Source organism: Buceros rhinoceros, unplaced genomic scaffold (genome assembly GCF_000710305.1).
Source record: "Buceros rhinoceros silvestris isolate BGI_N320 unplaced genomic scaffold, ASM71030v1 scaffold1075, whole genome shotgun sequence".
NCBI lineage: Eukaryota > Metazoa > Chordata > Aves > Bucerotiformes > Bucerotidae > Buceros > Buceros rhinoceros.
This window is the reverse complement of record NW_010411018.1, coordinates 35,670-56,481: the sequence shown is the minus strand read 5'-3', so window position 1 is coordinate 56,481 and position 20,812 is coordinate 35,670. Positions and strand designations below refer to the sequence as shown.

The 20,812-nt window shown below is 35.5% G+C and overlaps 1 protein-coding gene across 11 annotated transcripts in view; it reads right to left on the bottom strand.

The window, feature by feature from the left end:
* LOC104493188 (sodium channel protein type 3 subunit alpha) overlaps positions 1 to 20,812 on the bottom strand; it is a 63,682-nt gene that overhangs the window by 10,440 nt on the left and 32,430 nt on the right. For all 11 annotated transcript variants that reach the window (XM_010135823.1, XM_010135832.1, XM_010135826.1 and 8 more), the window contains 5 exons: positions 12,331 to 12,451; positions 11,596 to 11,750; positions 10,406 to 10,579; positions 2,975 to 3,097; positions 751 to 1,032 (listed from right to left, as the gene is read on the bottom strand). In XM_010135823.1, coding sequence (XP_010134125.1) covers positions 751 to 1,032; positions 2,975 to 3,097; positions 10,406 to 10,579; positions 11,596 to 11,750; positions 12,331 to 12,451 — 855 coding nt within the window. The remainder of the gene's footprint in view (positions 1 to 750; positions 1,033 to 2,974; positions 3,098 to 10,405; positions 10,580 to 11,595; positions 11,751 to 12,330; positions 12,452 to 20,812) is intronic.

The following is a 20,812-nucleotide window of genomic DNA, read 5'->3' as shown; positions in this document are numbered from 1 at the left end:
CATTATTTATGATTCCTTTCCCTAAACCCACTTCCAGGTCTGAAAAAGTCAAGCCCCTATTAAACCAATATCTGCACTGGAGACACCAGGTTGATACCCTTTATTCTTGCCATCTAACTTACACAGTGGTTCATTAGATGACTATAGACATGAGGAAAACCACACTCTACCTTGTCCAGGCTGTTGACAAAATTATTTCACAGTGCCCAAAGTACCTAGACTAATGGATTTTGATGGTGACATAATGTTGCTGTGGATGTGTCGTGATACCTAGGAACTGATTATGTGGGAGGCATTGGTGGTAGTTGCTCGATTCAGTCCAGACAGTCAGTTAGAATGTCTGCCCTTTTTTAAGCTGCTGTCTGCCGTCTTGTCTTACAAGGTAACTGAGATCATAAAGGAGGAGAGAGATATTTTTAATAATAGAGACCTCTGAGCCTTGTCCTCTGTGGCAAGACTCATTAAATGCATTCCTGAGGTTTATATTGTGCACTACTAAATAGATTCTTGTACCTTTTTCACTTCTTACGAAAATATTAAGTCTCATGATGAGACTGTATTCCCTAGCTTTGGAAAGGAAAGTTACGGTACTCTCATTAACACAAAAATTACATGTAACAATGCAAAAGAGTTGTGTCAGCTGTACATCATTGCTATGAAGAAATTATTTCACTACTTAACAGTCTCAACTTGCCCTTGTTTCCTAAAATTCTTTAAAAGAGCAAAAAGAAAATATATAAATGTACTTACTACTTGAAGCAGAGCAAGATATCCAGCTCCTACATTATCAAAGTTTACTTTCACATTTTTCCATCGGGCACTTTGATTGTTTTTTATGAGTTCCTCACACTGAGTATAATTGTTGACATCACTGACATCAAACATCTCACCAGTTGTGGTGTTGACACAGTGATAGAATTTGCCAGCGAACAGATTTACTCCCATGATGCTGAAGATGAGCCAGAATATAAGACAAACCAGCAATACATTCATGATGGATGGAATCGCTCCTACAAGGGCATTTACAACCACCTAGTGTGCAAATTAGACAAAATAGCCACTTAGTTTATGAACCGAAAAATAAAAATACATCAAAAATGTTAACACAGTATTAATACAGAAATGATAGTTAAATTATTACATCAACATTTTATGGGGGGAAAGTTATTTACGGTTCAATAAAAACACTAATGAGATTGCAAAAAGCAAAAATTAAAATGCCATGGAAACCAAGACAATGCAAAAGTCTGAAAAGAAATCAGAAAGCAAAAGAAAACCTGTTAGTAGCAAGATGGATTCTTAGAATTTGTGTGCTCTAGAGAAAAAGAGAGAAAGAAACGTTAAATTCCAATAATACAAATCAAAATTTATAAATAGAAAATAACCCAGGAAAAGATCAAAGAATGATGATGTGGAAGATGGAATTAAAATGTCTGCATATGAAACTATCACACTAATGATCTTATTCTCAGAAATTTGTGTCTATATTGGCACCAGTGTATTTTAGCATCTACATACAGCATAACATAATTAAGCATATCTCATTTAGTTTTTATTAACAGCATCTGCTGTAAGTCTTGGTTTTAAATTGCCTGGCTCACTATAGTTCCTCTTACACTTATCCATTAGGGTTTGTTTTCTTTTTTTTCATTGGCTGAATTTAATACTGTTGAGGTACTGTATATGGACAGGTGGCAGTAAAAGATCAGCTGAAATCCCTTGACAAAAATATTTTACTTATTGTGCTTGAACTAAAAGAAAACTGCATATATTCAGATAATACCAAATGAGTAGAGACTGCAGTAGTTTTTTGGCATGGTTTTGAAAATACTGATATTTTTCAATTCACTAATGTGAGCGAAAGTAGTCTAAGATCAGTAATAGGTTTTTCCCATTTGTTGTTTGCAATACAAATCACGTAAAACATAGTGGTGATAACGATGTGCCACAGGACACACTCCCCTGTGCTCACCACCACTAGAATATCAGCAGCCTTAAGCCAGGCGGGAACCACGCTATTTATTTGGAAACTTAAGATCTATGACCAACTATAAACATGTATTGCAGCATCTGGTTATTTTGAGGTGAAAGATTAAAAGGAGATTTCTCAATAACTATCCTTGCTTAATTTTTTTATGTGTCAGTTTTTCCAGGAAATAGCATAGTCTGCATTTTCAGCAGACAGCTTGTAATAGTTTGGTGGGGGTTTTGGTCAGATTGGCAGAACATGAAAATAATAATAATTTCCTCAACCGGAAGGATTTAGCTGTGAGGGACGAGAGATAAGGTGACAGCAGCTGCATTCATATGTAGTAAAGGACACTAGCTCAGAAAATTATTTCCCATCTCTGCCCTTCTGTACTTCCAACACCATCCTTATTTCGGGTATCTGTTCAGAGAACCTATCCCTAATACTACAGCATTTATTGTGGGATTTTTTTTCCCCAGACAGGTATAGGGAACCACAGGGATGCTTTAGTTTCTGGTCTGTCACTATGGTCAGCTTCTTCACCTTATTTGTTTTGTTTTGTTTTGTTTTGTTTTGTTTTCTGGTTAATCCTGTTCCATCCTGAACCACTGACTAACAGAGAACAGAGGTTAGCTACAGAAATTCATAAAATAAAGTCCCTACTTAAACTGGAGAAAAAACCCACCAACCCTCTGATGTAAAATTTCTCATGTCCTTTTACTTTTCTATACAGGTCCACAAATAAATGGAAATTTTAAATCAGGGGGCTGTGAGAACACAACCATGCAGCAGTGAGCAGGCAGATTCAATGAGTTCAAGGTCTAATCTCCAAACGTAAGCTATATAAACGTCTTGAGTATAAGGACATGCTGGGAGGCTGTTTTTTCACACATTTTTTGCGCATGCATTCCCATTCTGGAGTTCTTTGCAGATATCATGAGTGTCACACTTCTACATTAACTTTTGTATGCATACATTCATTAAGCCCCATTCGTTTTATCTCACCCTCATTCCTTCAAATCGTGACAAGGCTCTTAGAGGTCTTAAAGCTCTTAATGTCCGAAGTGATTTAATGGCACCAAGTTCAGAATAGCCCAAAGCATTGGCTATTAAACTAACCAATGAGACCTATAAAAATAAATTAAAAAAAATTATGTTCTACACTGTTTATTTTAAAAGAATATAGATTCAATCAATGGAAAGATCAACATTGACAAATGGAAGAACACCGTTCTTGCTTATAGTGACATTGCAGTTGTAATCCCACAGTTTTCATACTTGCTGGAAAGACAAGAAGTCATATGAAGGCATGTTTGAAAAAGGAATATACACTGTTAAATGTCTATTATAACTGGATAAGTTTTAACAGTCTGATGAAAGCACACTATTGGTGAAGGATAAAATTTTCAGAAATATCTAAAGACAAAATAGCCATACTTTCAGTAACTGCATTAAGGTTCAAGCTTCCAAGCTATTTAAAATTCTGAAAATATTAGGATAGTTTATTAAATACTGACAATATTATTAGTATATATAATCACGAGTAATAAGCTAATTAATGTAGTGGTTAATTAGCTTTTGTTATAAATATTACTTCTAATCCAAATACTCAGTTCATAGCCACAATAGCCAGAGTATATATGAAATATATATTGACAGAGGTGGTACTTTCTCACTTGCTTGAAAACTCTCTCAATATTTTTTTTATCTTCTAAATATAGGAAAATATTATGGGGATAGATATTAACAGATGCTAGCATTATAAGAGTTAAGTGCTTTACTATCTACAACAGTAGTGAGCTCCTGGTTCACATTATTGTGATTTTATTATAAGCCAATCCATTTTAGGAAGGAGCAATTAATTTGTTTCTCAAATGGAACTGAGTTTTAAACGAAGTTAATGTGAGAGAATTTAATTTACTTACTTTGAGCAGTTTTGGAGACAGGAATGGGGAAATATCATACCTTACTCATATTTTATTCAATTTTAACACCAAAAGCATAGAAGACACATAAATGAACACAGGCATATTTCAGTCCTTGAAAAAAATCCCTCAGATCTTCGTTTCTGTACCTCAGTCTAGAGAGTTCTTCAAATAATTGGCTGTACAGAAATAGGCATTCACTGATACTGGTATTAACATTTTGCTCATTGTATGAAAAGGTGGTTTCCTATGTTAGTTGTATCCATAAAGAAAATTAGATGAATCACAAACACAGGAGTTACAAGGTCATGTCTCAAAAGGACATGAGAGGTCTGAGAGGAGATGGAAATCAATTATTCGTCACTATGTTGCTATGTATATTAATCTAACAGAAAACAGTATTTCAGTGAATTCACATCAATGTACCTTTCAAGTGGATTACATGTCAGGATGTAATTCTTTTTATCAAAGGAAACGTTTATTTTATTGCTGTTACGGATAAGTTTGTGAAGGAACTTGCTGTGATTTATAAGCATATTAAGAAGTAAATCTTACTCATTTTCTATAGTCTGTAACTGAAGTCTGTTTACTTAAAAGAGATAACATTATTGGTTTGGCCATTACATTAATTATTGTCATTAATTGTTACTAACAATTATCATTAATATAATGTATTTGTCCTGTGATTATACAATGGGGGGGAGGGGTGTGCGTTATCCTCTTAATTTATTCCAGAGATAACAAGACATGGAGTTCTCTATATTTTTAATATAATATTCATTACTTCACTCACATCAACAAGATGTCCAGACATGACAATAAACTTTAGTGTAAAGATAGCGCATTTTATGGATTAAAAATAAACTATGAAATACATATTTTAAAAATAGGTCTCTCACTGGGAGAGGAAGACATCTCTTTTAAAACTGAACTCTTCTTTTTGTAATTTTCTCTCGAAACTAGCCCTGTGCCTTAGCCATCATTCACAAACAAGACTCCATACAACTAGTTACATAGCCTTAGCTCCTCTAACTTCAGTGGCACTGTGTCTTCAGTCATCTGTTCCACTCGTTTTGTTGCTAGTAGGTGACAAAATAAATGTCTCTGTACATTAATAAATAGATTAATTTATTTTGAGATAAGAACGCATGCAGATGCATTAATTTAAGAAATATGAATTAACTCAAAATGGTGGAAAGAATTTTTACATTCATCTCCTAAACCTGAAGGGTTGCATGTCCACATTTTTGTGTATGGATCTTCTCATGTAGACTATTTGTTATCAAAAAATATTTTGAAAATTATCAATCAGAATTAGCCCTGCTCAAGATCTTCAGTCAGGGTTGTCATCGTAGCCAGATTTTTGGTCGTACAGCTCCACATTGACTTTATTAATATTTAGGCCTAAAATTTTAATGCAAATGAATTCCATGCTGCTTGATGAGGTAGCTAATTCATGTGATTTGATTCCAGGTTCTCAGTGGCGTGTAGCTCCCCTCGCTTATCCTATCGTTCATGTAGTTTAAGGGTTCAGGTATTATACTTAGCCAGGGATAAAAATAATCTGCAAGATTTGGGAAAAAAGAACCAAATATTTTTCTTTCTATTGAGAAGTTTTTTTTGAAAGTTAGGTACTATATTATCGGTTTTCCAGATAGGCCTTTTTGACACTCTTGGAGACAGGACACTGGACCCAGTGTAGCTTTTCTTATGGTACAGTCCTATGCTAAGATAGTATCATTTTTTTCCTGTAACTAAGTACTTAACTTATGGTATTTTACTGGCAAGTATTCAAAAATTTGTTTTATATGTGTAATTGCAAGGTATGATTTTGTTCCCTAACTCACTGAACAAGAATCTAAGGTTTCATTAATTAATTCATTTCCTTAATTTCTGAATTATTCAATGTTATCACAGGGTACCATGTTAGGGTACATGTAAAGACATATGACACTGTCTAGGAAGACACCTCTTTCTGTATCTGGTTTCCCAACACACCGATATGCTCATCTTCTTATTTATTCTTTTTATTATAAAGCTGCCAGGACAGTAGTAGCCTCTTACTCTGTGCACACAACGTGTAGTATATTAGTAGAATGTGACCCTGACCTTTTCAGAACGTTGCTGCTGAGTTAGTTATTCTGAAAATCCAATAAAAAGGTTGAGAACATGGTTTAATTAAATTACTTTAACTGTTTTAACAAAAAGCATGAAACATTTTTAGCTATTTGAAGAAATATTATAAAAGCCATCAGTATGACCAACTTTTAATGTAGTATACAACAGCCCAACTGGAGGGTGGTTTTGCTGCATTTAGTTGTTCAAAATCTGTACCTTTTGGAATTTTATCGGGCATGAACAATTTCAGGAAGGTCAAAGATTTCATTCCACAACGGATCCATTACTGCCTCACAGCATTTGGCAAATATATTATTTTTAAAAATTACGTATTACTTATTTCCATTTCATTCAAATACAATTTACTAACATTTTTTATTAACACAATAATTTATAAATGATGTGTCTATACCAAATTATTGGACTAACTTATAAAGCATAAAAATATACAGCATAAACCAGTATCCACTTAAGATTATTTAAGATTACATATTGTAGCAGAAAACTACACAAACAAATTTAATAGCTGACAAACTCATTGGGTATTCCCAGATTCCCTATCTCCTTGATTTGTATGTTTCAAAGACAACTTAGAGTCATTAGAGCTGTTCACCAAAACCTAGGCATATAAACTCATGGCAGATGAATTCTGGAAAAAGGGGTAAGAATAAAAACCAAGGTACAGGATGACTGTTGAGTATCTAGTTGTTCTGGGTTAAGACATTGAGACCATGAAATGGTGGAGTTCAGGACCCTATGTGGAAAAAGCAGGGCAATAAGTAGTATTACATCCCTGGACTTCAGGAGATCTAACTTTGGTCTCTTCAAAACCTACTTGAAAGAGTCTCAGGGATTAGGTAGGGGAGCCCGAGAGAGCTGGTTAGTATTCAAGCACCACCTCTTCCAAGCTCAAGATTGGTGCATCACTGTGAGTAAGATATCAAGCAAAGGAGGCAGGAGACCTGCATGGATGAGCAACGAGCTTCTGGAAAACCTTGAACAGAAGAAGGAAGTTTATAGCATGTGGAAAAAGGAACTGACCGCTTAGGAGGAACATAGGAATGTTGTCAACATATGCAGGCATGCAGTGAGGAAGGCTAAGGCCCTCTTGGAATTAAATCTGGCAAGGGATGTCAAAGACAATAGAGCTTCTTCAAGTACATTGGTAGCAAAAGGAGGTCTAGGTGGGTGTTCTGGCAATGAAAGATACAGAGAAAGTGGAGTTACCAAATGCCTTCTTTGATTCAGTCTTTACCCTGAAGGCCAGCCCTCAGCAGTCCCAGTCTCTGGAGGTAAGAGGGAAGGAGGACTCTGAAGGAAGGAAGATTCTTCCTTGGTCAAGAAGGATCGTGTTAGAGATAGTTTAGGCAAGTGGGACACTCACAAAGCCTTGGGTTCTGATGGGATTCACCTATGAGTACTGAAGGAGCTGGCAGATGTTATTGCTATTTGAAAGGTCCTGGAGAACAGGAGAGGTGCCTGAGGACTGGAGGAAAGCCAATGTCACTATAGTCTTCAACCCCCACAAATCCATGGGCCCTGATGGGATGCACCCACAAGTGCTGAGGGAGCTGACAGATGTCATTCCTAAGCCACTCTGTATGATCTTTGAAAGGTCTTGGAGAACAGGAGAGGTGCCTGAGGACTGGAGGAAAGCCAATGTCACTATAGTCTTCAAATGGACAAGAAGGAGGACCCAGGAAACTACAGTCCAGTCAGCCTTACCTCCATTCCTGGAAAGGTGATTGAGCAACTCATTCTGGAGGTCATTTCTAAGCATGTGGAGGAGTAGTCAGCATGGACTCACCAAGGGCAAATCATGTCTGACCAATCCGGTAGCCTTCAATGATGTCATGACTGGCTGGGTAGATGAGGAGAAAGCAGTGGATGTTTTCTACCTTGACTTCAGCAAGGCTTTTGACACTGTCTTCCATAACATCCTCATAGGGAAATTTAGGAAGTATGGGTTGGATATGAGGACAGTGAGATGGATTGAGAACTGGCTAAAAGGCAGAGCTCAGAGTTGTGATCAGCAGCGCAGTGTAGTTGGAGGCCTACAGCTAGCAGAGTTCCCTAGGGGTCAGTACTGCATCATCTTGTTCGACATATTCACCAGTGCCCCAGAAGAAGGGGCAGAGTGTACCCTCAGCACGTTTGCTGATGATACAAAACTGGGAGGAGTGGCTGACACACCAGGGGACTGTGCTGCCGTTCAGTGAGACCTGGACAGGTTGGAGAGTGGGCAGAGGGGAACCTAATGAAGTTCAACAAGGGCAAGTGTAGGGTCCTGTAGCTGGGGAGGAATAACCCAATACACCAGTACAGGATAGGCACTGGCTTGCTGGAAAGCAGCTCTGCAGAGAAGGAACTGGGAATCCTGGTGTAAAACAAGTTAACCATGAGCCAGCAATGTGCTCTTATGGCCAGAAGGCAAATGGTGCTCTGGGGTGCATTAAGAAGAGTGTGACCAGCAGATTGAGGAAGGTTCTTCTACTCTGCCTAGTGAGGCCACATCTGGAGTGCTGTGTCCAGTTCTGGGCTCCCCAGTTCAAGAAAGACCAACAGAGAGCTACAAAGATGATTGGGAGACAGAAGCAACATTCCAACAAGGTAAGGCTGAGAGACCAGCATCTGTTTAGCCTGGAGAAGAGAAGACTAAGAGGGGATTGTATCAGAGTTTATAGATATCTAAAAGGCGCATGTCAAAAGGATGGGGCCAGGCTCTTTTCAGTGGTGCCCAGTGCTAGAACAAGGGGCAATGGGCACAAACTGGAATACAGGAAGTTCCATAGAAACGTAAAGCACTCCATCCAAATATCTGCTCATTACGGATACTACGAAGTGTAGATTCACTGCTTTTCTATAGGAAGATAAGTTCAAATCTTACAGGAAGTTCATATTCATATAGGAAGATGAGTTCATATCTTTCTTTTGAGAGCTGTCTGGTGGTGCTAAAGGAATTGCTGAATTAGGCTTAGGCACAGTAAGATATTTTTTACCACTTTCTGGAACATGGAATATAATTCTTCAAAAGCAGAAGGTTCCGATCTCATTTAGTCTTGCTTTTGTTTATAAACTTAAAAATTATGGGTGAAGAGTTGGCAAAATAAGCTGCTTTACTTATGATGAAGTTCCTTATAATACTGAGAGCCTGCTCAGATAACTGCATCTCTGAAGCTAAACTATTATTAAGAAACCACGGAGTACGGCTTAGAATAATCTGTTTAGGTTTATATTACAAAAAGAAAACATGAGTTATAGTTTATCTAAAAGAAAAAATCATTAACATAATTCTGGAAGGGAGCATCTGTCTTTTGCGTTAACATCCTCTTAAGAAAACCATTCACACTGCTCCACTCTAGTGAAGATTTTGATGACAGAGCTGGAGATTAACAGAATAACAAAACTAACTTGGGCAGGTTAAAAAAAGAGAAGGTCTTCCATTTTAGTTATGGGCCAATCTAGCTAGGTCACAAAACCAGTTCTTATGAATACTATATGATTATTATATATATTAATATTATATATTAATAAGGAATAAGCATTTATGGGACCAGAATTTATGCAAACTTCTCCAGAAATATGGTATCTTGGGCAGAAACTACAATAAATGCACATTTGCCCTGAAATTCCATCTCTTAGTTCCACACCGACAACATGTACAGCCAATGAAATGGGTCAGATAATGTATGAAGGCAAGACACCAAAATATTCTGGGAGTAAAACCAGCTTTGATCCCTTTTGACAATGTAAGCAAGGTCTTTGCACAGAAGTGTATCAGAGCTGGGAAAGCAGCCGAGAAACCTTGTAATCTCTTGTATCATAAACCCTGCCGTGTCATAGCTGATTCAACTATTGCAGATTGTCAGCCCATCAAAACTAATTAACTTTTAGACCAAAAAGCCACTGTCTTTCTGTTTTACTAAAAATGGTAGCAGAAGTGTTTTGGGGACAAAGTTCTGAGAAGTCAGATGAAATCTGGACCAAATGTATTGTTTCACTCGCAAAGCTGCAGTGTTTAGAGAAAAAAGTTGCACAGTGTAGTGTCTTCTTTGCTAAGGAATAAGGTAGTATGATCAGCGTCTATTAAAAATAGCATGTGTCAAAAGTAATTTTTTTCCTTATAAAATCTCAAGTTTGACACTTCCTGGGTACAAAATTATTAACCATGAAGAATGAACAAACTGATGTCTAGCCATCCTTTTCCTTCTGACATATAAATGTCCTTTAAATAACACATTCAGATCACTGCAGGCTCCTACTAATGCAGTATAACTGTACAATGAGAATTATTTTTGCGTGCTTATAAGAATATTACTTAGTAGTAATGAGTTTTCTAACAAAAATGACTTTACTGTAGTGAATTTTACTATATTAAAGACTGTGTACTTACATCAACAATCAGGAAGTCCAGCCAGCACCAGGCATTAGTAAAATATATTTGAAAACCATATGCTACCCATTTTAAAAGCATTTCCAAAATGAAAATATATGTAAAAACTTTGTCAGCATATTCCAGCATGGTCTTGATAGTTTTCCGCTGTTCAATATATATATCTTCAAAAGCCTATAAAAATATATTCAGGTATTACTAATAGTTCACAGAATATACATGATATAAATAAAGAATAAATAATAAAATATAAGTAAGTCAGAGCTATTCTTTCCCCTTGTTCTTCCGCATCCTTTTGTTTTACACATTTCCCATCTTTTGCACACTACAGATTGGAGCAACTTTATGTATTCCGTCCTGTCTGGGGTTGAATATATACATACTATTTTCCTAATGAATGAAAAAATTATCTCACAACATGAATTTTCATCCACTGTGGTATTAAGAAACTTCCACGTACACACACACACACGCCGTTCTCATACAAAATCTGTTCCAGAAATTTATAACCATTCTAGAAAGCAGTTAGGGAGATCACATTTCTATGCTCCATCAATCAAACTTATGTCTAAAAGTCAAATTAAAGAGCATTGTGTTTGCTAGAATGCACACTATGCACATCGATAGTGTAGCAAACATTCAGCTGGAGTAAAGCTGGAAAGGTGGATAATGTGATCTTGTTGGAAAGTGGTTGTTAGGTTCAATTTGCTGTCACACTCCTCCCTATCTCCTGCCCCTGCAAAAGGAACAGAATGCAGTAATTATTCCATTTTTTGTATGGTCATTCATAAGCACAATCCAAGAAGTGGGTAAGCCTAGAAGGAATTAAGGACTTAAAATCATACATTTAGCTATATATTCACAGTTAACAATGGTCTTTTGTACTCGAATCTCTTGAGGAACATGCTGAAACTTGGCAGGCAATTTAAACACTGAGTAACTATGCTGGCTTAAATAAAATTGCACCAGTTTTACAGTGGTAAACCAAAAGTATCACTAAATAAGTGCATGTGGAACTTAAAAAACTTTTCCATCTTCAGGCCAAGTTTCATTCCATCCTGAAATGATGGAATGCAGGTAGTTTTATATAGCTCCAAGAAAAACAAGTGTTTCTGAAGGAAATTTGAATTTTGCTGTTGCTTCTAAGGAAATACCTAAATATTTTATCATCTGCAATTTTTTCTACTTACTAGTGCTCCACTGCTGAGGAGAATCATGAAGACAATGAAGGTCTCAAACCAGTTGTGCTCAACTATGCTGTAGCAGGTTTTTCTAAGATTCCACCAAATTTTTCCTTTGCCGTCCTCTATACTTACTTGACAACATGGAAATTTCTGCACACAACCTGCATTAGATTAAGAGATATGAGGATCCAAAAGCAAACTATTTCAAAGTAAGTATTTACTGTGGTATCAACATTGTTAGAAGCTTTATCAAATTTTATATTTTTTTAAATTAATCACTGGACTCTTTTATAGGTTGCTGAATATCTGAATTTAGATAAGTAATTTGGAGAGCAACTAGACAATAGCAGATGTAATTATGAGTGAATTCAACTCAAAAACATGGATTATTTTTGACTCTTGGCACGAACTGTTTCATTTGTTGATGGAGTCTCACAAAAATAATTTTGTTCCAAAATTCAAGGGCCCTTTCAAATAACTTGAAAGCATTTTAAGAATAGAAAAGTTACCGAAGTTTCTTAGTTACAAGATGTGTGCAATGTCCAGGCAGGTAAAGTTACTCAAAGCCTAGGGAAACCTCGTTTTGGCATCTAATTTCCAGAATTCTAGGCTAATAGTATTTTCTTTTCAATGTGGAGGTCATGAAGGTCCACCAGATCTGAAAGTCTCAAGAACTTAAATATGCATAGTAATAATGCCATTTTATTAATACATCTCTTAATTCAATACTTATTCTACAACCTTCTGTAAAACAGGCTTCTGGTTCAAGAGCTTCTTCACTTTCAATTTCTGCTTGCTCGCCCTCTCCAGGAGGAGCGATATCAACTGTGCTGCCTTCTGATGAACTGGATGCATTTAGTTTCTGCAAGTAAAGTTCCACAGAATAATTTTTCTCATTAGATACATATTATGTAAAAAATTATACTGAATCAAGTCATGCCAGTCTCTGACTTTTGAAGAACGCTATATTTATGCTGATAAATATGCATCAACCCTAAGTAAAAACATAGTAATGAAATGTACATTGTATAGTTCTGTTTCCCAATTTATCTTCTCATAGGAAACAATTAAATATATTTTGGTTACTAACCTAATCCACATATAAGGCTTCTGAAGTATTCTCAGTAGTAGTAAAAGTGGAGGGCTTGCCTGTACTACACTCTCAAATTATTTCATTTTCTTGGCTATACTGGATTACACTGAAAAGGTGTCTTAGTTTTCCCAGAGAAAAGAACCAACAGAAAGCTCCACGTATATCTTCTTATCCACTACAGATGGTGTTTTCACAAACATACTATTCACAATGTCTGGATTAAAAAGTTGTAAATTTAATGGCAAATTTCTGCACAATTTAATTTTTGCAGAAAGCTCAAATTATCAGGCATGAAATATCTTCTTTGCATTCCAGTCTCCTGTGCATACAAAAAGACCTCTTGAGGTCCTTTCCATCCTTCTGCTACTTTTGTGTACAGTGAAATACTGTAGTCCTTACTATGGTAAAAGGACTTCTACGTCTGAAAACTGCAAAAACTGGAGAGTAATATAATGCAACTGAGATTAAGTAACTTTTTACCAAGCACATTGAAATTTGGATCAGGTCAAGCTGTTTATCAGTCATGCAAGACTGCCCATAATTTTGTCCTTTTAAGAAACCGTATTTTGAACCTGCTAAGGATGCACAAGACTAATGCAATAACTGGGCATAGCTTTTGTGATTTGTTTTCAGTTGTCCGTACTGTTTGCATCTTTAATTGCTTGCATCCAAAATACATTCTCTTTTACTGTGAAATAAGACTTGTAATCAGAAAGCAACATTTAAAAATGCATGTCAGTGAAATACTTCTGGTTTATACCATGTGGCAGCAATACATAGGAATTTTGAGGGGGATGTAGAATGCTCCTCTAACTTAAATACTTTGAATTGTACAGGCACTGATGTAACAAAAGGGTGTTTGGTCACAGACTAGGTTTGTGGTTTCAGCTGAGCAGATCTGGTTAAGCCTTTGGAACTCTGTACCAGTTTTTTGAGAGGATTCTTTACACCAATTACTTTTCATATTTAGTTTTCAAGATAATGACATTTTCAGAATACATTAAAAAGATACTGTTTGGATTATTTGAATGATTTTGCAATAAATAAGAAACAATAACTTTTAAAAGAGGCATTTCCATGTATTTTTTTCTTCAGAGACTCTGCTGCAAATTAAAACTAGTCATGCAACTCTTTAGTTAAAACCAGTCCCATCAGGAAAATGCACTGGAAGCTATGGGCTTTTACTGCTAGAAATGAAGTAAATGGTACATATATCTTTACATAGTTTAGTAAGCAATTCTTTCCTCATATTCAACTCTTACATGAGATGAATAAAGTTAAAAAAAAATTCATGTTGGGTGATGTATAATTTCAGGGTTAAGTTTCAAGAAACTGCCCTTCACATACATGTGCAAATGGAGTCAGTTCAGGGTCACCAGACCACGGGTTGCATGGTGATTACTGCACTGCTACCAAAAATAAAGGACTTGCCGCCTAATGGGCAAGATTTCTGACAATCACACAGGTATCAGTTTGAAAACCATTCTTTCCCTTTTTAAATATCCTGATCTGTCATACATAGAAAATCACGCTGACAAATGTGAAAAGATTTAGACAAATACTCTTGAGATTTGGATGTTTCCAATGGATAATTTTGGCTTGGTAAATGTGTTAAAATATCGTGTTTCATTTTTCACACTCATTTCCTCTATGATTTCCAAAATCTATGTAAAATAGTTACAGCTGTATTTCCTCTAAATGGAATAACTTTATTACTTGTCATGGAGATCAATAAGTCTGAAACAAAGTACCATGCACCCCATATAATGAGAATTTTAAAAACTTTGCTTTCTGCTTTACATTTACAGACCCAAGTGCAAATTAATGTACACTATATTAAGCATTATTAGCACACCACCTTATTATGCCCACATAGGGCTCTCTTTTAAAAAGGAAATAAGATTTGTGAATTAACTCTCTTATATATGATCGTAATACAAAGAAATAAGAAGTCTGAAACCTGTCATTGAAATTATAGGCAGTTTCTTCATTAAATAAAACCCAAATATTTTGAAAATAATAATCTGTCACATTCAAGTTAGGAAAATTCAAATTAATTCATGGCCTGATCCATCATCTTTAAATCAATCACTCACTTAATAGTAGCAAGATAAAGGTTCATACTATGCTTCAATTATTAATCTCTATGAGTGCAAATTAAAAGGCAGTCAATTTTCTAACTGCATCTTCCCATGTAAACTCTGTTGCAGATACTCCTGTCAGCATAGCTGCTAAAACCGAAGTAACAGAAGTGCAAGTTACGATCAGTGCAAAGAAAACCTACTGTAATTCTCTTAATTATTTTTCATATAAACCATTCTCTTAATTATTTTTGCATTAAAAAGAAAACTTCAGTAAGTTAATAAAACTCCTCTTTTTCAAGACTCCAAATTAGAAAGTACCATTGCATTTTGAACAAGGTGAATATAAAGATCTTTTTTTTTCTTAGCAATAAAACTAATAGGGATGTCAAGATACATGATGGATTACCACAGTCTTCTTTTCACCTCATAAATGTGATTAGCAGCCTCTAGAACACACCATGCCCTGTAAATACTTATCTTCAGTAATATCACATTTTCCTTTACAAGGATACATTTGAAAGCAATTGCTTATGATGCAGCATTCTCAAGGCCTGAATCAGCAAAACAACATGCTTGACTAGAGCAGAAGCCTGAGCAGTACTGTGGAAATCACACACAGAAAAAAAAAATACAAACCAAAAACCAAAAAAGACTACCTCAATGGGATTATATATTTCTGCAAATAGTATTATAAATATTATTGTAAAGGATTTAACATAAAAAACTTCTTCAGCATCAACCGAAATACTTAGTTAATATATGTTTAATCAGCCTCAATACTGTCCTTTCAGAGCAGCGCATCTCTGTTCAACGGCTTAGATCATTGAAACAAGCTTTGACCAACAGCATGTTAATGTGCCCATTTGCAAGAAAACGCATTCACTTAAGACCTGGTCTTGCTCTCATTTGATTTTATTTTAGATATCAGTAAGAGCAAGAGCAGGCTTCTAAAATTTTAAGCTTTACAAACGGCTTCATGATTCAAGTGACAATAAAGTAAAGGGATTCAGCCATTACAAATTGCTTTTAGTAATTCAGCCATGTGGTTTTATCCTTTGAATCTTGAAAGCTGCACTGTAATGGAGTAACAAAATATAAAATAATGGGGACCAATGATTCCTAAGTGATTCTGAACTGACTTTAAATCTCAAATCTTATGATCTTTGACTTTTATAGACTATTAAGAAAACTGCTTTAAAAAATCTCTTTCCTTAGAGTTTTATTTGATGTTTGGAGCATATCTTGGTTTAAAATTTAATCAGTAAATCTGAGAGTTTTCAGAACACACACCATTATGAATTTCTTTTGCCATATCTGGAGAATTTACACTATAATATAGTATAGGTATATCATACTGCACTAGAATCAATGGTACGAAATGACCCATTTTGGTTATCCTTTTGAAGCCAGTGAGATTCTGCCTGAAGGAAACAGCTGTGAATCCTACTACAGGACTGAAATATCAATCCCAACAAAATTTTTATGCTTAGATGTATGGGGACAATTTGACCTCCTCAGTTTCATGTAACTTTGGCTCCTGTGCAATATTCACTGTCCCCTGAAGGCTCCACCAATTATGCATCAGTAGAGATTATGCTTGCCCATAATGAAAAAACCTAGGGTAAATAGACACGGAATTTTATAAAAATTATGCCGACTACTCCATAGTCTTTCTAATTTACACCAACATCCTCAGTTCAGTCACAGACTGCTGTTGTGAAACACATTCCAAAATACCACTACTTATGAAGGAGATTAAGGTTTAAGAAAATAATATTTGTAAAATGCTGTTCTTTTACAGTTTTTTAAGGGGTGTTATTTGCTAAGTATAATTTTAGCAATTATGCAAGTGTTTACTCTGCTTTACAGTTTATAAAACTCAAGATATGCACTGCCCAAATGAATACAGAATGTAGATTGTAGCATCTTGAAGATTTGCATTACAGTGCATTGTAGATTTAAAAGTATAACAATATAATTTTTATGCAGGAGGCTACTGCAATGGTTAAAACGTTATTCATTAAGGAGCTGAAGTTGTGGCAGTAATCATTACATAAAGCACTTAACATTTACATTTATAAGGGCTGAATCAAAAAGGGTTGTTTTTATTTTTTAAAAACTATGCATGCTCCCTTTTTCTTTGGCCTCTTTAATGTATAACATTCCAGTACTTTTATGATCCATACTTCAAAATCTGTAGAGCATGCAGTTATTGATAAAGACTGTATTAAATATCTAGAAAAATCATTAGCAGAGTTAAAAAAATGTATGTCGGGATTGCCAATCCCGCCTGACCATGCTGTGATGTGAGTCCCGTGACTCAGCAGAGAGCAGCTGTGCATGTTTCTACTGTCTTGCAATGGATAGGGAAGGTACATAGCTGAAGAGCATGCAGGCCAGTCAAAATCGATTAAGAAGTGATTATATATATATATACATATATATGTATAACTTGCTTAGGTAACCTGTGTGAAAGTGGTGACACGTTGCTCTACCTGGTTAAAAAGCACCAGAGCTGCATTCTTGATTACTCCAGCTTGGTTTTACCCCTGTGAGAAGTAAGAATGGTAGGTAGTGAAGTTCAACACACAGGATCTCTAGTTTTCCTCTTTTTGGAATCTCTAATTCAAACATGGCTTTAACACAATTAAAACATAATTATTAAATATTTTATGATCCATCGGCAAAGAGGGAAATACATACCACCTGAAATGTTCAACAAACTTTTCTACAGTACTTGTTATTTTATTTTAGAGAAATAAGAAATGCAGAAGCTAGACTTAATAATCCGCACTCTGAAATTGTGATGCATAAAGATAGAATGAATTAAATTATTGAAGTCATAGTTAGCAGATCTGGAAAATATTCCAGTATTTATATAGTGCTTAATGCATATTAATGAAAATTTTAAGGATTTTTTTGGTTTAATATTCTAGTCTTCATTTAACTGACTATATGATTATCTCTTCTATTTGCAAAAAAAATACATACAGTAAGGAAAAATACTTTGAAGAAGTATGTCTTCTCATTCCTCCTTCATCCTCTAATAATGGTGGTAGAACTTACAGGTCTCAATAAAAATAAATCCTAATTTCTGCTCAGATTATAAGTGATGAAGTATCATATTTTGCATGTTTCTAGTTTAGCTTTAGTCTGCTCTATACTTCTGACTCTGTAATATCTAATTGTTTCAAAGAAGATTGGATTGGCATCTGGACAATGGCACATCAGTCTATCCAGAGATACCGTTTCATTCTGTAGTTTCATTCATTAGTTATCCACTGCCAGTTCATAACTTAAAAGAATCTGTGACTTTTGAAAATGCTGTCCCAGAACTGGTCAGTTTTAGAAGAAGGGAAAATTTAGTTTGTTGTATATTTTAAAAGAAATTTAATGCAAAATCATAAAAAAAAATTGATCAAATCTCTACTGGGTATGTTTTGGCTAAGAAACTTATTGAAGTCCAATGGCAATGCTTAACCTTTGGGAGTGCAATAACTTTGTTCCTGTCTTTTACTTCATCTAGTTACAAAGGCACTAGCAAAGCAAATCAGAAAGCTGAACTTACTTAGTTTTGAAAATGCAATAGATTAGATGATGGAGGATAGTTTTAATTTTATTAACATCATCTGATGTGATTTCAGAAGTTAACTGAGCAACTTTACTTCACCAATCTGAATTTGTACTTACTGTACATATACTGTAGATAGAAACACTATTGGAATTCTGAATGATGGAGGCCTGTAGGTGTATGTATTTCTTTAGTTGTGAAATAAGCTTTCCATAACAACTGATGAATATCTTTGAAATTACTTTTCCGGGTTGAAATTAACCAAGTCGTGATTTGGGTATAATGAACAGTTGTTAAGTGGCGCAGAAGTATAATAGTTAAGAGTCTTATGTTTGGTAAGATTAACACAGTCCATTCATTTCACTGATTAGCGGGCATATTTTATAATAGAAAGAGCATCCACAATTCTAACTTCAAAAACCACTGAATTATCCCCTTTAGTTACTTCTAATTTTCTTATTATCTTCAAAGCTATTTATCTCAAATATCTTATTTTCAGAACAAAAATCTGTTATTCTTGGTGGTTTATTTCATGGAGCATTGTACCTCTATTTTTTAATTGTAGCTATCAAAAAAATTCTCTTTCGAAGTATCAATGAAATATTCTCTTCTATCAGGAACTGTCAGCCAACTCTAAAGTAGTGAGTAACTTTTAAATCTTATCAATGTTCCTGCTCTGTTTCATTCAAATGGAGACTTTCCCAAATTTCTAGTGATACATGTTAGAGAGACTTTGTTTAGGTCTGGAACATGCAACCAAACTAGAAAAGTGTTTTTATGAAAGGGAAAAAAAAGAATAAAGGAACTAGCCTTCCAGCCTTCCAAAAGAAACTTGGTCGCTAGAGTTATTTTGCACCATAGTATATCTGATATTAAAAATAGGAAGAATTGCAATTTGTTCCTCATTTACCCGCAGATAAAATTTCTATAGTAATTATCTGTTTTAGACATATTCCTCAAGGCACACAATCCCTGCCCCACTTCTAGCATGACCTGTTACCGCTGACAGACTTTAAATAATCATTCTGCTCTTAACAACAGTAACAGTCAGTGAGACACCAGAAAAAAGTGGTTCATTTTACAGTTTCTGTGCAGATCTAGCTTTCCACAACTCTGTTGTTAAATAAAATTTATTAAAGGGGATACATCCTAAGGGTATTTCAAGTGTTAATTACTGCCACAGTTAAGGCAGGGAAAGTTCTGCCCCATCCTTTACCCCTCTTTTTGCAGACTAGGCCTTCTCCTAGAAGCAATGTTGTCTCAGTGGTATCTCCTGAGAGGCAAAACAAAGCAAATGATGGTGTACTGTTCTAGAGAGGTAACTTAAACACTGTGCCAATATACTCTTTATCTTTCTCAAAAGACAATCAGAAGGCAGCAAAAGATTCAAGAGTGCTATTGACGTGGTAGGAGAAGAATCTTAACAAATTCCTGTCACATGACAGGATGTCCATTCATAAATTACCAAGGCAGGTGGATTTTTATACACACAATAAAAAAAAAAAAAACAAACACCCCAACCAAACAAAAAACCCCACTTTATCCTTTCTCTAAAAATCATCCCAAAGGAATGGAGTAAGGAATCCGGAACAGAAAAAGTCATTAATATAGAATTCACAGTTTTCAGGGCACTGCCAAGAAATTGCTATCTTAGTAGATACTGTTCACAATACGCACGTTTGCACTGTTCGAATGCACACTGAGGTAAACCCTAAGTGTGTGAGTAGAACTTGAAGGAAGCACTATTGCTCCAGCTTTGCAACAGCAGTGATTGTTACATTCTAGTGAAATCTTAGGCTGCACAGAAGTCCTAAGTTTATCCTATTCCCATTGAAAATTCACACATTCTTAATATAAGCATCATCCATCATTTACTTGTGAATTTCCCACAGCCACCTGAAATTTTCACTTTCAATTTGCTTATACAGACTTTTGGATTTGGTTTCCCTTCCTGAATACGTAAGGTAGAGTCCATAAAAAAAGGTTAGAAGTCCATTAAAAAAAAAAAAGGCAAAATCCTTTTTGATTTATTACAGTCCTCAAACTTCAGGATGGCCTTAGAAGAAAAAAGCATAATACCAGAACCAAGCAAATATGGAAATGAACAGAGTAATTGACTTAAGAAAGTCACCTTGAAATTGGTATAATTTAGAACTTCTTAGCACAACAAGGGCTTTTACGCCATTTCTTGGGGTGTACTTACATCATATTCACACTCGGAAACCAGAGGAGTTTCTGCCTTTGCATTGCATTTTCTTTTGTCCTCAGCTGTTCTGACAGAATATATGGCAGTACACTGTAAACTGAACCATTCAGTCTATCTTAGAGAAGAAATAAGCAAATAATACCTATGGGGTGATGTTATTTAGCTTACATCACTTGAGTAACATGTCTTACAGTATAGACCACAAGAACTGTAGCAGAGAAAGGGGTAAAGACTGCCAGGTGATCAGGAGCCAGGTGTGGATGGGAACT